This window comes from Vitis riparia, chromosome 13 (assembly GCF_004353265.1).
Source record: "Vitis riparia cultivar Riparia Gloire de Montpellier isolate 1030 chromosome 13, EGFV_Vit.rip_1.0, whole genome shotgun sequence".
Classification (NCBI taxonomy): Eukaryota; Viridiplantae; Streptophyta; class Magnoliopsida; order Vitales; family Vitaceae; genus Vitis; species Vitis riparia.
The window spans coordinates 25549521-25567828 of record NC_048443.1 but is presented as its reverse complement, the minus strand read 5'-3'; the positions used below and the strand labels follow the sequence as shown (position 1 = coordinate 25567828).

At 34.6% G+C, this 18308-nt stretch overlaps 2 protein-coding genes across 6 annotated transcripts; both read right to left on the bottom strand.

The window, feature by feature from the left end:
• Positions 1-21: 21 nt before the first annotated feature.
• LOC117927709 (protein NEDD1) lies at positions 22-6725 on the bottom strand. Its single transcript, XM_034847359.1, has 10 exons — positions 6244-6725; positions 5895-6007; positions 4946-5206; positions 4742-4846; positions 4108-4173; positions 3732-3953; positions 2289-2867; positions 967-1590; positions 465-644; positions 22-378 (listed from the first exon to the last, which is right to left on the bottom strand). Exons 1-10 carry the CDS (start codon positions 6401-6403, stop codon positions 271-273), a joined length of 2418 nt encoding a protein of 805 aa, XP_034703250.1. The 5' UTR covers positions 6404-6725; the 3' UTR covers positions 22-270.
• A 280-nt stretch (positions 6726-7005) lies between these two features.
• On the bottom strand, positions 7006-14238 carry LOC117928649 (serine/threonine-protein phosphatase PP1 isozyme 4). Of its 5 annotated transcripts, none has more exons than XM_034848599.1 (4): positions 13838-14238; positions 10893-11452; positions 10585-10819; positions 7006-7590 (listed from the first exon to the last, which is right to left on the bottom strand). In XM_034848599.1, exons 1-3 carry the CDS (start codon positions 14028-14030, stop codon positions 10631-10633), a joined length of 942 nt encoding a protein of 313 aa, XP_034704490.1. In that variant the 5' UTR covers positions 14031-14238; the 3' UTR covers positions 7006-7590; positions 10585-10630. The 5 variants fall into 5 exon arrangements, with proteins under 5 accessions (XP_034704490.1, XP_034704492.1, XP_034704487.1 ...); XM_034848601.1 differs by having other exon boundaries at positions 7006-7630; positions 10596-10819; XM_034848596.1 differs by having other exon boundaries at positions 10596-10819; positions 13838-14237.
• Between the last annotated feature and the right edge of the window lie 4070 nt (positions 14239-18308).

The window sequence follows — 18308 nt, the reverse complement described above, 5'->3', positions numbered from 1 at the left end:
AACATGCTGTATAAGTAGACATAAAAAGACGCAAATCAAAACTCAATTTCATTAGCTGAAAAAACAATTTGAATTTCTATACACATTCACAAGCTTGAACATTTTCTGCTTCTTTTCTTCATTTTTTTTCCTCGTACTCATCTTCACCACAATTTGTAAAACCGGCATGTCTATCAAAAGGCCAGTAACGAGCTACAAATTGGGAAGACAAACAACAGCCAAGTCCTTAAAGAATAGAACATCATGATATTATATGATGTTAGCAAGAGCTCAAAGCAATTGGCGGAGCTGCTGGTTTTCTTTCCGGAGAGATTGAACTTCTTTCATCAGCTCCACTTGATTTTTCAAAATCGAGCTCATCACACTTGACATATCCGTCTGTGCAGTGAGACTCAGCGACATTAGTTTCAACAAAAGCAGCAGCAAAAGTTAATTAAAACCTGTGAAGGAAACCAGATCTGTACCTCCTGTATATGAAATTGTCTCAGAATTTCAATATGAAGGTTCTTCATATCCTCGTGTATGGACTTCTGAAATGAGCCAAGGGTCTCATCTAGGGTGCGTTGGAACAGCTGAAGCGTAAAGGAGTTTCCCTGCTGTGAATCTGTCTGGATTGGGGCTTTCTGAGGTTGTGACGTTCCTCCCTGCCACAGTAGCACAAATATATAAACCAGATTAATCTCATAAAAGATTATTAAAAACTAGCATAAAAGATGTCTGCAGTTCATCATCTATTACGGCATGGCTACCTTAAGTACTGAGTAACAGCACACAATCAACAATAGCCAAATGAATTTAGACCTGTGGATGATCTATGCTTTACTCAAGAGCATGATGGCAATGGCAACATTGATGATGAAAAATCAGGGATGATTTATCATGCTCGTACTTTTCTCTAGAAGCAAAGAACTGAATAGTAAGAAGCAAACAGAGAAACATTTATTGAACTCATCTGATATTTCATACGTTTATTGATGGAAGAATTCCTGGTTCCATGGCAGTGGATATGTCAGTCCTTGATAGCAAGCTATGTAAAAGTTCTTCCCGGGTTTCAGCTCCTGATTTCTTTGTTTTTGGTGAACCCGTTGAAAGTGATATCCCATCACTGAAGGAAGAAGTGGTGCCTATTCTCTCCGCATAAGTGGAAAACCTTCGAGGGAGGCTCAAAGATGTTGTTCCTGGCAATTCAAGGTTAGTCTGTCCGGTGACACCTTTTGTGCCTAGAGACATAGATATCGAACTAAAGGGAACATGTTCCGAAAATCCCAAAGAAGTTTCCTGACTGGAAGAGACATCTTTGGGGCGCAAATTTGCATAACCCAAATTTGAATTTGACAAGGAGCTCATACTCGTCTGACTTGTTGACACGGATAGATCTTGTAATCCAGAAAGCATGGACCCTGATGTCAGACCACTGGTTGTCAACATTCCGAAGCGGGATGGCAAATTGGCTGACTGGCGGTGATGAGCAAATTTATCAGACAATCTCTCACCGCCCCAAGCTTCTGGAGGAGTGATGGAGTCTTCTCCACTCTTGGAAGATGGAGCAGGAGTAGATCCCAGCAGTGAAAGGGAAGCTCGGGTGTCATCCTGCTCAAAGTGGGGTGAAATAAAACACTAGAGTAAACAAATCAAACTCGTTCACATAATTTCACCAAGGCCATCAAATTCAGCTATGCAAGAACTAAATTTTGCATCATTATGACATACTAGAAAGTTGCATAAGAGTCACTGTACACCATAACCTAATTTGCTATACATTAATTCAACATTTTCAGTTTACTGTACTGTTTTCTAGATGGGATGGTAACCCAGTGCCAGATCTGTATCATCACTCAGGTATTGAACTCAAAGAAGGTTGAACAGTTGATTTTCTAAATTAACACGTGGTACAAATGTACAGCATTATGCACCAAACAGCAAGTTGTGTTCTTTTCATTTGGTCTTTGGTCTGTGAGATTAAAGCCCTAGCGTCATATCCAAATATTTTAATTGTCCATTTCGTAGATTATGAACTGAAAGGACAAATGCTTGAACTATTGATTTTCCAAATTTCATTCAGAAGTGGTCAAAGGTGTAGCACAATATAATGAGGAAGATATATGTGTTATTCTCTTGAATTTGCTAAGAGATACTGACCAATATTATCGAGTAAAAATAAAGGGGCATAGTCACCTAGGCTAGATAATATTTCAGCCAGAAAAAAATAATAATAATAACAATAAAATAAAAACATATTCCATATAGAGTGATTATCCAGAGGAATTAAGGGTAAAGTAGTATCACACCTGCCTGGAAGTAGAACTGGATTTCCAATCAAATATTGGATGATCAGTGGCCCCATCATCTACAAAAGGGAATCTCCTACTGGACGAAGGAAACAATAGAGATGAAGGCTTCTTATCAACGGGCAGATGATCTTTCTTTGCCGCCTCATGATTGTCCCACAGCTTATCGAGTGAGGGAGTAATGGGCTGAATATCCACAAGTGGAGAAAATACCTCCATATCATCCTTGAAGTTATAACTAGAACGAGGAGCATGTAATCTTGCCAATGTTCCACCTGGCCGCAGATGGTTTTTTTGTGGCGTTTCCTCTTCTGTAGATAAATAAAGCGAGCTAGATACAGATCCACCACTGGCTGCTGTAAGAGAAGATGTTTCTGTAGAGGGACCTGAACGGCCAGGATTTCGAGAAGCAGGTATTGCTGTGGAAAGTGAAAGGCTTGATGATGTCACAGAAGGAAGTGGATCTGGCATAAGGATTGAATCCTCAACAGCACCTCCTAAAAGAGCAGTCTCAGGAGTGCAATTGCTTTCATTTATAATAACAGGCTTTGATCTTTGCCAGCATAAACTTGTAACAGCCTGATAAAAAGTATAAACATTATCCTTTAAGAATGGATACTCAGTATTAGCAAGATTAGGAAAATTTGGGTAGTTATTCAAATCTGTTAACTGAATGATAATATGTCATCAGTCAGAAAATTTATTAAAGGTGAACCTCTTAGATGGCACAGAGACAGATAGACATGAGTTAACAACCAATTAGATATATTCTGCATCAGAATGTCATTTGTTCCCAACAGCTTTAACCTAGTCTTTGTATAAATCAGATAATTACCTAGTACCTATATCCAATTAAATACTTTAGATCCACCTCCTAGCTGTTCGATTAGATTTCTCAGTGGAGTGTCATCTACTGATTCATGGGGCCCTCCACACTAGCCTTCCCTTTCCCTTGCCTCCCTCTCCTCTGTCATTGTCCTCAAAAACTCCATCATAATGATGCCAGGGCATAAAGATTGATGGCAGTGACTTATGTCAAAACATATAACTTTAATGTTCTTTGCTCTGAACACAAAAGAATGTGGAACAAAAATGAAAGAAATGGAAAGAAGATATAAAGCCACAACCAATACGCACAGCATTAGTAGGAAAAGCCAAATAAAATGGTATTGACTGTGAAATTATGGAGAGAACTTTTAATCTCATCCTAGTAGGAGATAAAGCACATACAAATTATGGTTGGTGCTGCCACTTTCCCTTGATATTGCTTTTATGTAACCAAAGAGCTAATATGACATCATTACACATGCTTACATGCAGTAGCATACAAGCAATATCAAATTATATAAGCAGGCAGATATTGCAAAAAATAAAAATAAAATGCCAATTTAGAATTTGGGGATCTCTAAATCGAAAGGAAAACATTAAGGTAAAAAGGTTCACCTCTGAACTACTGTAAGCACGAAGAACAGTAAAGGGCTGTGGTTTTCCTCGAACATCATAAAATACCACCCGACCATTACTTGTTCCAGCTGCCAGTATCAAACCATCATCTCTAAATGCTAATGAAGAGAAAGGTGCCTCATAAGGAATGCAAGATGAGGGTCTTCTGGAACCCGTATCAAAAGTGTATAACTTTTTATCCAGACCAACAGTAGCAATTATCTGTCATAGGGGAAAAGATTTGGAACAACAGAATGTTTGAATACTTTTATCAGAGATTCTATCGGTACAGAAGCTTCGCTATTAAATGGCATACAAAACATTCAGCATTCTTTGTATAAAGATCAAATAGACAAAAATAAGGTAATGAAGAGACCTTATCATTTGAAGGTGAGAAGCTAACACCAGCAGTTGGTGCAGAATGTTGCTTCAACCAAGAAACCTATTAAGTAGGAAAGTAATCAATTAAATACCTAAAACATTATGCATAACCAAACAACAGAAACATAAGAATTTAAAGAACAAATCAAAATTCAAATTTGATCATGTTAAATAAAGGTGGAGAAACAAAAGGTAAGTGATACAGTAATACCAATTCCATCAACACATCTAGATTGAATAAGGCACCATCTGGTAAAGAAGAAAGTATATCCAATAAGGTGTATTTGGTTTGAAAAGAAATTCCATGAAGGAACACAATTTCTTTTCCCGGATGCTGCTTTCCAGAATATAAGGTGCATATACACCTCCAATCCCCATTCATCAAAATCATGTGTTCTAAAATAGCACAGCAACACAAACACAAGCAACAGGACCGTCCCAAAACAAGATCAGGATCTATTTTTCCAAGTATTTGAGTAGTTTAAATGTTTTATAAAGTTAACTAAACATGGAATTTTTTTGGTAGGCATTGAACTTAGTTTCAGCAAAGGAAAAAACAATTTTGATCATATCAGGTTTTCATGTCCATATACATGCTTTTGCATTATTTATAACAGAAATGCACAAACCTTTGGGCTGCGACCAGTTGTATCCCACATATGTATGGACCCATCATCTCCAGCAGTCACCAAAAGGTGTCTGCTAATCCGGGAATAGTCAAGCACTCTCGATACCTGATCATAATTATCCATCCAATAATTAGCATTTAGATGGAAGAGACTCTACCAACCAAATATCAGAAAAGCAGCCCCCAGCTGCACAAACTACATAACCTGCTCATTAGGGTCCTTGAGTTCAGCAGCCCTGGCACCAGAGGCAAGGTTGTGTAAAATAAGATCCCCATTTAAACTGATGGAAGCCAAGTGTTCATCTTTGCAATTGTACATTGCACCCGTAATTGTATCAGTATGACCCCTTAACCATTTAATGCAGCGTTTCCTCTGTAAATCCCATATTCTTACAACTTGACCACTTCCTCCAGAGCATATGTACCTAGATCCCTTGTTGCTAAAGCTGATAGCCAATATAGACTCCTGTAAATAAAAATAAAAGAAATCCAACCAAAACACAATGAACCATGTCATTCTCTTGATCGTGTACAAAAGAAGTAATCACATAAAAAATTGACAACTTGACACAGATTTGTAGAATTGCGGCATGTTTGGAAGTCCCGTGATATCTATTGATTCCCTCATGCTGAAATTGGTCATTGCAGAAAACAACAGCAATCTCACTGAGTTTTGGTAATATTTGAAACATTATCATTTCAAGAGAACATAGCTTGATCCTATAAACCATCAATTTCCTGCTGGCATCTCCATTTTCTTTAGTATATTCAATTGGGCTAACGAATGTTTACCTTCACATGCCAACTCAAAACACAGAGTGTCCATCCAGTTTCCTAAGGGTGTCCAGATGTGACCTCAAAATGCATGCACATCTAAGCCTGGCAACACATTCTGGATTCTGGCATCTAAATAAATATCTACAGTATCTACCGCATTTTTAGGAACTTGATTATGCCGCCCTGGATGCTGCTCTCAATCCCCACCCCAGAATGACAGATTGAGACGGTATTTTTCTCTCCAATCTTTACCATTGTAAGTAGGGAGCATAAGGACCAAAGAACTTCCTCTCGAAACACGCAAAACTGTGAGCACTCACAAGGACAAAACCATGACAAATCTAGACATCAAACAACTAAATAAGAGGAGCATTCACCTCAATGTTGTCACCACTATCAGTCCCAGAAACTGGAATGGTCCCCATGCTCTGTCCATTTTTCCGCCACAGAGAGATCTTCCTATCATCTCCAGCACTCGCCACAACCAAATCTGCAAAAAAATCACTTCCCCGATTGGATTTTGAGAGAGTCGAGAAATGCAGATATAAAAAATCCGTTTGGTTGATGGGAAAACGCAAAACTCAATGCATCTAAATCCAGATTGGTAGAGTAGAATTTTTTTTGTCTTGTCCATATTCAAAAACCCGATCCCTTTTTTTCCTGCATTTTCCGGGCAACCAAACAGAAGAGCTGAAGAAGAAAGAAAATAAAGAGTTAGTGACTAACTAGTGTGATTCCACTTCACAGAGTTGACTTGGTGACCGGGAGAAGGCGAGTAGCTCAAGGCGCAAGGATCGCCAGGCTCGACAGAGACGTCAAAGAGCTTAACGGTGTCACCTCCGCTGGCGGCCAAGAGCGCCGTTGACGGATCTGCGAAGTTCATCATGGGCACCTTCGGGTGAGAAATTCTGGAAAGAAGACCTGATTCAAAATTGAGTCATGGAGCGACAAGAAAGAAGTGTATGTTTCTGGAGAAAATTTGGGAAAATTAGGTAAAGGCCGGGGGGAGAGAGAGACTGTGGGAGTGTGGAGCCACAAAATTCAAAAGAGAAAGGGTAGGAAGTGGGGGAGTTTATATAGCTACCGTGAATCCTCCCAATAGAGCCACGCTTGTCGATACCCCTACCCGTTACGTTGCTTGGAAATACCGTTTCCACCCTTCTATACCATACTCGGGGATGATCAAGCTTTTCCTGAAAGTTAAAAGGGTTTGGTTGGATGGATTAAAAGGATTTTTAAAATTTTTTTTTTTTCTTGAAAAATGTTATTTTTAAAATATATTATTAAAAATATAAATACAAAAATACGAGACTTTTACCGTTTCTTTTATTTTTCTCTTAACCACGTGAGTTTTACTTTCATAGAAAAACAAATTGACTTTGTCAGATTTTCAGGATCAACATGATAATTAATAAAACCAAACAGAGGAAGCTTTGTTTAAAATTCTGCTACTTCCCAGAAGAGATAGAGGTAGAAGCTTGCCAAAAAGAGATTCAATTGCCTTGAATATGTGTCCAAGGAGACCAATTTCTTTCAACTTAAAATGAATAGTGCACCAGCAGAATTAGAAATAATCTTAATCCACTCTCCAGAATTGTGGCTGCCCGTCACCATAACACTAGAGTTTTAAAATACAACAAACACTCCACCAGTTGTGATTTCCATTACCTCTTGAACATCAGAATACGTGATCCAATCAATACAAACAGCTTCATCACTGGAAGAAGACCCACCATGCACAACAACAGGCTTCTTCAGGGTCTGAACGATGCCATTTCTGGCACCACAGAAAAGAACTGAACTTACTATTGAGTTTCCAGACCAAATATATGTACAAAGGCACTGCAATTTTGGTAGTACAGGAAAAGGTAAAAGAGGATGAGAAAACTTCTGGCCTATGCTACTCCACACAGCATCCGTCCCCATAACTGATATGTTGAGTTCCTTTCCAATCACCCGGTGGATGGATCATAATTTATAGAATGAAGCATGGTGCTTGCATCTCCTGAAGTTAGAATAAAGTTCTGAAGCTGGTATCTACCACTTTCATTTCAGCCATTTTGTGAAAGATTTCTACAAGAAAGAAAAAGACGAGGGCAGAGCTGTTGAATTCCTAGAGAAAATATGACAAGTTAAATAACTACTCAAATACACATAGAATGAGGAATATCAACAGATATATCAGACACCTGTGATGCACATCCATATTGCTTTAGATATCATCCCACTATGTTTTTCTCATGAGTTCTCTCCAGTTGAAAATGAGAGATGACGTTAAGGAATCTTACCACCAATCAGGATTTGAAGGAAAGACCTCCACGGTTTTACTGTTACGAGGAAAAAGGAATCTGCAACTTTCTTAATTGCAAACCCTAATTCTCAAACAGAAATAAGAACATACACACATAAACATGCATGTGTGGTTTTGCGTGTTTGTGGGAGGAATCTAAAATGGACAGCGCCCCATGATTTTGAAGGGGCTTCATCACTTCATTGTAAATGATGGGCTTGTTAAGAACATAGCCCTTAACCAAAATTCAAGTTTGGTTTTTCTTTAACCAGAGAAAATATATGAAGAACTGAGCCCAAGATGCTTGTGAAGAAGCATGTAGGGTTAGCCTGGTTACGACATTTTTTCCCTTCTGCAGAAAATTCTGCAAAAATCTAACACCAAGCATCATAATTATAACACAGTTCACATCCTACATATAAACGGCATCTTAACTTGCCTGGTGAACATGTGGCTCACTAATAAGGTATTTTGGTAATAATTTGTCAATGCTGCATATCAATATAAAACTCGAAAAATAGCCAAAAAAAAATTATTTGAGATATTTTGTTCATTCTGAAGAAAATTTGTCTCCTTAAAAAATTCTAGCAAGAGAAAGCATCAGTTACCTACACAGGAAAATGGGGAATATTTTTTCTTCATTATGTTATACCCGATTTACATTGTGGGCCCATGTCCTAATTGCTTAGACTTTTAGGAAAATTGGTAGTCTAATACATGAATTTCAAAGAGAAAAGTTCACTGATTAGAAGTTTTACATTCTATCACTAAAAGCTCACTAAGAAATCATTCTAATTAAAAAGATTAATCCTTAAGGAATAAGCTCCACACATTTGCAAAGGAAATCCCAAGTTTTTAAAAAATGAGACAGCCTATCTCAATTGAAGCATTAGAAATCCAAAATAAGACAAAAGAAAAATCCTCATTGCAACTTCTAGAAGGGAACGAAGTTCTTGCAGAAGCAATCCTAAATCAAATGCAGTCTTAGGTGGTGTTTGTTTTTTTGACTTTTTGCTGAAAGCAATTTAGTTTTAGAATTTAGGTCGTTTGTTTTTCTACTTTTTCATGACTTATTATAAACTTTTTACTAAATAGAAAAAGCCAAAATATGTAGCTTTTTCTAAATAGAAAAAAATAACATATTGGTTTTTTTTATTTTTTAATACTTAATAGAAATAAAATACTATAAAAACAAACAACCTAATATTTAACACTATTAAGCATTAAGGTTCTATTTAAAATTAAGTAAAAAAAACAAACACCACCTTAGTCATTCGGTAACAAACCATCAAGTCAAAGAAAATTGTTTCCAGGAAAACTACTGTACAAACATAACCGAAAGAGTAAGAAATAGGGTTTGAAATTCAAATGCTATTAAATCCATATGTTCCAGGAAGCAACTTGTTCTCCTCCTACATATTAAATTAAAGTCCATATTGCAATATTTATAAAGTAGAGGTAGTCGCATACACGAAACCCATGCCAGCTAAACCATAAATAATTTCAAAAAATGTTGTAGAGAGCGTGTCCAGGATTTTTGAGAAGAAGAAGTTTTGACAAGATAGCGTGAAGGCGATCAAGAAGTTGTTAGACACGTTTGAATTGTCATTGAGGGAGAAATTTGGATTGTAATCTCTCTTTTAAGTCATTTTACTTCATTACTCCTGTTCTGCACCTCTTTGTAAATTAAATTATGAGAGAGACCTACAAAATATTCACTTTAGAATAAAATGGGCATCTAAACTAAGGAAGAAGCTAGTGAATCATGAGGTACCTTAAGAAAAAGGAAGTAATTTTTTTTAATAGGCAAAGATAAATTTATAAGGAGACAGCTAAAAAAAAGGGGCACAATCCAGGAACATAAGAAGTATATAAAGGGTGCAGGAAAGCCGAAAAGAAAAGAACAAACCAGCCCCTCCTATTAACAAAAGCTCAACCAGTCAATGAAATTTAACATAGACAAAGATCCTCCATCAACGGACTTTCTAGACCAGAGGAGAAAGGCACATATGAAGGAGTTTTGTAAGTGCTTAAACCGTTCGTTTCACATCTTCAAAAACTCTTTGATTTTATCCTGTCAAACAGCCCAAAACTAACACAGGCACAGACCACAACACCTTCCTCCACTTTTTGCTTACAGAATTCCCATCCTGTCTCCATAGGGTCTTTGCTATAGAAAAAGATTCACCCATGTAGTACCAAGAAGAGAGAGAATAAAATCCCACAGGCCCATTGAGAAAAAGTAAGTCATCCAACTCTCTTGTCTGATTCAAACAATCTTGCTTTAAAATGAAGAAATGAATAATTAGTGCATTTTATACAATCTCAAAAAAACGAAGAATCAACAAAGAATACTACTATGAAGCCAAGCACATGAGAGTACACCAGTAAAAAGGTTGTCACTAATCACAAGTATGTGTTTTAAAATTGCTATTTATAAGAAATCAAACTCCAATATGGTACTTCTACCATGGTATGTCTTGAAGGAACTAATGACCGTAAATTTGGATTCTCATTTCAGGTATTTAAATATATACAATGACAAACACGAAGCCCAAAATTAACCAACTGGAACAAGTAACCACCAAACAACATCAATACTATGAACATGCACAAGAGGTACACAACTACTACCACTACAACGATAACATGAACACCAAAAGAGGGACCAAATCAATTCATACTGAGCATGACCTTCATAAAATTAGGAGTACTGAAATTGCAGCCATCACATTTTTGTAAACATCACCAATAAAATAAGGAACTAAAACAATTACATTGAGCAAACCTTGGTAAATCTAGGGAGGATTTGTATAGCAGCCATCACATTTTTGTGGACATCAAAACCTTAGGTTTCTTCTCTGCTGGCTTAAGAATTTGGAAAGAGCACATCAAGTCTTCATCTACAATCATCATTGCACCAGCATTATCAAATTCACCACAGTAGTTGGGAGCTGAGAATACGGTAACAAGTTGCCTATCGGCAAAGAATTCATATCCATCCTCCACAACCTAGACCAAAAGAAGAATTTCAGTTTTCAGCATGAGTAAAATAGAACAAGAGAAAACTAAAAATGCCAATAACCTGATGGGCACGACAAACAAGGTCTAAATCATGTTTTGTCAAGAATTCTGACACTTTATCAGGCCCAAAGGTAAATGAGACACCTCTGTCATTCATCCCCCATCCTTTAACATCTCTACCTGGATCTGACCAGAGTAGATCACAAAGCAAACCACTGTCAGGAATAGCAGTTGGACGTGTTAAATTTCTGATTTGATCCAAGTTTGCCAGATCAGGGGATAGGCCACCATGCATGCACAATATTTTATCATCTATAAGAGCTGCCACTGGAAGGCAGTTAAAACAATCAGTAAAAACCTTCCAAAGTCTCACGTTAAACCGGCGCTTACATTCATCATAAAATCCATATATCCGATTAATAGAAGCACATTCATGATTTCCTCTTAAAAGAAAGAAGTTCTCTGGATATTTAATCTTAAAGGCGAGCAAAAGGCATATTGTTTCCAAGCTTTGCTTGCCACGATCCACATAGTCCCCTAAAAATAGATAATTGGTGTGAGGAGGAAACCCCCCGTATTCAAAAAGCCTTAACAAGTCACTGTATTGCCCATGAATATCACCTGAAACCACCAAGGGCAAATTTACAAGATCAGAAAAATCAATCCAGATAATTATCACAAGAAACTCAAAAAATATATATGACAAATTTCCATCCTACATGCTGCAGAGAGAATGCCAGGCACTAATTATTATTATAAATTTTAAAAAACCAGTTGATTTAGGAGCCGCCACATTGCTTAATGAGGTCAAGCAGGCTCACTACTTAGCTTTGAATCCCAGCTTTTAATTCATCTTTTTGTTTATTTTTGTTCACTTTTCTTATATACATGCATTTTTATTTTTATTTTATAAACGAAGAACCTTCTATGGCCAAGCCCTTAGGACTCTTCATGAGGACTCAAACCTCGGGGTGCTGACCGTCCCACAACAACTAGCACTAAGTAAATTCAAGTATCATCAGTGGCAGAATTCAAACCCATGACCATGTGTCACTTACTAAGATCACACTTTCTAGTGTTCGCCCTGACCAACTGGACTACCCTAGTAGGTTTTCTTATATACATACATACATATATATGTAAGTATGTATACATGTTACCTTCTATAGATTATCTTTTGGCCTTCTGGATCCTAAATGTTTTAAATGGTCATGCGACAACCGACGGTAGCCTTTTTAGTAGGGAGAAAGTCTAGGATAGTAAGGTTTTTAGATCAATCAAAGGGCAAGATTGTATGGTTTCTGCAACCCTAACATCATCTTTAAGAGTACATCAATATCAATTTTTTCATCCCATTATAAAAAAAATAAAAATGAATCAGATTATAGAGTTGGTCTTGGGTCTAAGTAAACCCTAAAACTCATCCTTTTGATTCCTAACTTCAATTGCATCTCGACTTCTCACTTACACATACTGTAGCAATAGGACAGCAGACCAAGATTCATTTCGCTGCATCAAATTGGTTAAAAAGTTGCAACCCCAATCCATAGAATGGAGGTGGTGGAGTGATGGTGCAAGACAAAAATAAGGCCAGCCAACAGAGATATTTGAGGTGGGATATATGAATAAAGATTTCTCATGGGTTGTGCAAGCACTTAAAATGATAAGAACGAACAGAGGTCCTTATGGAGATTTCAGAAACCAACTGCATGCCCTAGGACATTCAGAAAAATATTCTTTAAGATGAATGGTTTAAAGGAGAGGAATGTCCTTTCATGATGCTAGAGATGAGATAACAAAATAAACATGGACTAATACAGTGATCATGCAGGCATTCCATTTGCATAAGGGAGGAATCAAAATTGAAATTGCCCTGTTTTTCTTTCTTTTTTTTGGCAAAGATGCATGCTGAAGATTATTTGGATTTGGAACAAACCTTAGGTATTTCCATGGTTGGAGAAAGAAAAGTCTTTCTTAAAGCTTAAATTAAAGGATGTTGCACTTCAATGGTGGAAGTTACATAATGTGCTTGACTAGGGTAGTTGAGAAAAATTAGCACATGGGAATATATAAATACAAAGATGTGCAAGTAATTTCTATGGGCAGGTTAAGCAATGGGGTTTAACTACAACTTCTACTAATTAAAGCAAAGAGGTATGTCAATTGCAGAGTACACCTCAAGTTTGAGAATGTTGGTTTATACAAGAGGAATAAACAAACAACATCATGTTACCAAGCAAACTTGAATTCCATTAGAGAGGAACAGTGGTGGTTCAATTTTTCAGTCTAGAAAATGCAATGCCACGGAAAAGAGGGCAATAACGTGCAATGCCGCGGAAAAGAGGGCAATAACGTTATGTCAGCAACAAGACCTATGTTTGGACATCTTCATGGTGAACCACAAAGCTATAGAAGTGCTTTTAAGGTGCTCAGAGTGATCAAACAACCAAACAAAATGTATAGGGAACAGATACCTTCTATACTAACCCATCAGATAGGTGATACAGTGATAGCAGTGCAGGTGTTTAAAGGGGGAGGAAATAGCAAGATCGGAGGCCAAAAACATTAAACATAAAATGTGTTGGCTCAATCTTCCTACATTGTTAGCAAGACATCATGACATAGATTTCCAGAAACATTTTCTTGTTTCTTTATTATGTATCGTCATTTTCTAATTATTTCACCAAAAGAAAGAAAACAAAAAATCAAACTCCCAATAAAAGGTATCGTAATCTATAAATTGCAACTCATCATATGCTCCTGACAGCACAGATTCTCTTGTAACAGCCGCAATCTCCCCCGAACCCCCTTGTCTTCTTCTTTACAGAAACGATCCTCTACTTTTTTTAATTAGTTCTTCCATAAATCTAATCGCTATACCCCAAAACACACACAATAACTTTGCACGAAAAATCCGAACATCGGAAACCTAATCGAAACTCACAAACATTGAAACCACACCCACCAAAAAGAAAAAGGGAAAAAAGAATCGAATCGAAAACATACCACAAATCTTGATAGGGGCTTCGAGTTCGAGAAGATTGGATTGCTGAAGAAAAATTTCCCTGGATGCAACGCAGAGTTGCTTGATCTCGTTCTCAGAGAGCTGAACCTGCTTGCCGGGCCTGGCCGATCGGACTTCCAAGAGCCGTCGGATTATATCGTCGAGAACGACATCATCCATCCCATGTGATGCCATTCAACGGCTGTGATTCAAATCACAGCGAAAGAGAGAATGAAGGAGGAAGGAGACCGCAGCAACTTTCTTCTACGGAGCAGAGGAGCCTGCCTCTATGGCTCTATGGCTATATCATCCCTTTGGGTCTCCCAAAACGGCGCCGTTTTGATGAGTGTGTTGCGGTGACTGGTATGGATTATGGAACTCTCTTTTGGCCTGTCGTACAGGTACAGGGTTTCTTCCCTGATCTGTCGCTTTCTAGTTCAAACTCAAACCATTATGGTCGTAGGCCTTTATAAATAAATATTTATTTATACATATACATATTTACAAATGTAAATATCTTATAAAATAAGGCTCTAATATTCAAATATAATAATAAAGAACGCCTTTGAGATAATTTTTTTTTTTCTTTAGATGCTTTGAAGAATAAGGTGAATTTTTTTTTTCTTTTTTTGGTAATATTTAAAGTTTTTTATCGTGAAAATATATTAAATGATTAAATGAAGATGTGGATTAAAAATAAGTTAATTATTATTATTTATTATTTAAAATTATTTTTAACTTTAAATTATACTATTAAATTATTTTAACAAACATATTTAATTTACTTAATAACTTAAATTAAGTTATTAAATCATTTTAAATTATTAAATTGATTTAAAAAATAACACAGTTTTTCTTTTCATTTTTTTAACAATTTTACTTTTATCTTTTAAATCAAAATTTGAAATGTGAAATATCCTTTTTATCCTCTCATTCTTTATTACTCCTGCTCACTCTTTTCGTCTACCTCACCCCGATTTCTTTGTATCTTCCTCATCTCATCTAGGGATGGTAATAGGACGGGTCTTTTCCCCACCCCACCCCTAATGGGACGGGGTTTAATTTTAATAAACGGATTTGAGAATTTTTTTTAAACTTGGGGCGGGTTCGGGTATTACCCCGCCCCACCCCGATTATATATAAAATTTAATTTTAATTTATAATTTAAAATTAATTTAATTTAATTTTCATTTTATTATTTTTAATATATAGATAATAATAAAATATTTTTAATAAAATAAGTTATAAAAAAATAATAATTCAATCATTTATAAAATATATTTATTTTAACATAATTACAAATTTTTAAAGTAATTTTTATAAAAAAATTAAAATTAAAAAAAATTAAACGAACTTCCGTCCTGCTCTGTTTAATTTTTTAAATGGGACAGGGATGTGAATTGTTTTAAATAAACGGGACGGGTTGGGATGGGAGTGGCCCGTCCGGAACCCGCCTTGTTGTCATCCCTACTCATCCTCCTCTATTTAAAATTTAAAAAATAGTAAAAATAATATATATTTAAAAAATAATAATAATAAGGGGAGTAGCATAGCCGCCAGACATGACTACTCTCACTTGCAATAATAGCCATAGCCATCAGCCATGACTACTCCCATTTTGATATTAAAAATAGAATAAAAATGAATTTTTTTCCAATTTCTATTTAAAAATATTTTTAATTATCCAATATGTAACCAATTTTACACAGAAATATTAAATTAAATTAAATATTAGCAACTTTTTATCCAATTTGATAAAGATGGGTGCACGATCTTTTCCCTATTTTTATACAATTTAATTTTTAAAATTTATATTCTCTATAAAATCTAAATAAAAGTAAACAAAAAATACCACAATAAATTCCTAAAATGAAAGAATAAATTTTAAATACTAACTAAAAAAACCTAAAAATAAAATCAAATGGAAATTTTAAATTAATAGAATTTGGAAAATCACCTTTAAAATTAAAATGATATCCTAAATAAATTATTTTATTTTATTTCAATCATGTTTTTATATATATATCTTTTGTGGTATGGTACCTAATAATTATAGTTTAGTACCAGAAATTAGCAATAAAAATATTTAATATGGTAGATAATAAATAATCGGAAAGTGGGTTTGATTCATTAATATCAAAATATACGAAAAAGAATCTTAATTTTTTAAATTAATATTATTTTCATCTATTTCAATGTAATTTAGAATACATATACCTTTTAACGAATCATATAATTATTTCCTAAAATACATGTTATCAATATCAATTAACAACTTGATCCTCTATGTAAATATTCCTCCCCGGTCATTATTTTAACTCCATTTTTCTTACTAACCATGGAAAAATGTCACCATAGAAAAGGTGCAAACCTAAAACAAGAACTAGAAACAACTTGCACAAATTGTTAGAGTGACATTGAGCTATCAGGGTTATAAGCAAAGGGAAATGTTACAAAGCATACTAAGATTCGGATTTTTGCTTTTCTTTTTGGATTTTCTTAGCTACCCATAATTACTTCAAGAATTTTAGATGAAACAAATTTTAAAATAACAACATATTAGTTTCTATCTATATCTATATCTCTATCTCCTAAATTGAAGGTGGAACTTATGGAGGAAAAAAAAAATCCCAACTTTTCCTATGTGTGTTTGTTTTTAGCGAAAAAAATATCTAAAATAATAATAAGAATAAAAACATATTTAAAACAAAGGGAAATATTTACATAGAAGAGTATAGTTATCGTTGATGACACGACAAATAAAATGGGCATTTAAAAAAATAATTACATGACTCATTAAAAAGTGTATGTACTTCAAATTACTTTTAAATAAATAAAGATAATACTATTTAAAAATTTTTGGATTCTTTTTTCATATATTTTAATATTAGTGAATCAAAATTTAATTTTCCCTAAATAATATTATATTTTGTATTAAATTATAGTATTTATATTAAATACAATAAATTATTTCATATTTATCAAATATTTTATTAAATTTTAATATTACCTTAAATATTTTATTTAACTCTAATTTAATTACGAATTCTCCAATATCACAATTAATGAATAATTTAAATCATTCTTCTCTTTAAATTTTGATTTTTCTTTTTTTTTTTCAAAATCCTTTTCAAGCCAAATATTAAACCTCCTAAAAAATGACAAAGAAATTTTTTGGACTCAATCATTAGAAGATTATCTTAATTCTTATTGAAAAATAATTAAAAAATAAAACAACAAATACAAAAATGAGTAATAATCTTGATTTAATTTAACATTTTGTTCGATCGGGTCTGATTGTAGTGATCCAGAATGGTACAATTAATTCATAAACAACCAATAATCGTATCGTAAAAATTGGATAAATTCGGTTTATGGTCACTGGCCCTTCTAAAAAGATCTACTAAATTCATCAAGTTGTTCTAGTTTTTTAATATTTTACCTATCATGAGAAGTCAAAACTAAATGAATCTATACTTTATCTCATTCCTTTTGAGAAGTGAGATGTGATCTCACAACCCTCATGAGTCATTCTTACACTTTACTACCAAAAAAATTCAAACAATTGTGAACCGATATAAGTGGAGCCACTAAGTTCATTTTACACTTTATTCAAACGAAAGAATCAATTTGTGTGCTTTGTAGTCTGTAAGCTGCCCCAGCCACTTTCCATTTAGGCTCTCACTCTCTGACACATACGTTTTCCTGTTGATGAGCGTAACGTAGAGAGTTTCCAGGGCGGCATCTTTATTCCATTCATCTCTTTCCCAATAAGGCATGGGATTCCAATTCGTCGGATCTCCCCACCAAATCATATTAACAAACAAAATTGGCATTCCCACTTCCACTTTATAATAAAAAAATATTATATTGATTTTTGTTTTTTTCTTTTTAACTATTTTGGCAAAATATGGTGAGGGTGAATCTTAAAGATGAACTATATCTAGATGGAGTGAATTTGATGTTTTTATACAAATTCGAAAAGTTGCCCGACACATTATCTTTCTTTAGATTTTTTTACGTTTTATATTCTTATCTTCTAACGAGTCTTTAACAATAAAATAATTTTTAGATGCGACAAATCATATATAAATGTTTCAACACTCCTCGATACATATTCAAAAAAACAATTTCCTCTTTAACATATTTTTTATTACTACTTTGTATCTTTATCAAATTGAATAAAAAATTATTTAAGATATTTATAAGAAAATCACATATATTTGAGTTTAGTTTTTTATCCATTCAACATATATGCTCAAGTCACAAACAATATCAATAATTAGATCTAACTAAAAGAGTATAACGAGTCGGAGACAATGATATCAAGTTTTTACATGAAAAATCTTTTAAAATATTTAAATAAAAAAACATAGTCTTATAGGTAATGATATCGAGTTTTTACATGAAAAATCTTTTAAAATATCGATAAATAAAAAAAAACACAGGCTTATAAGTGGTCCAAAACGTCCA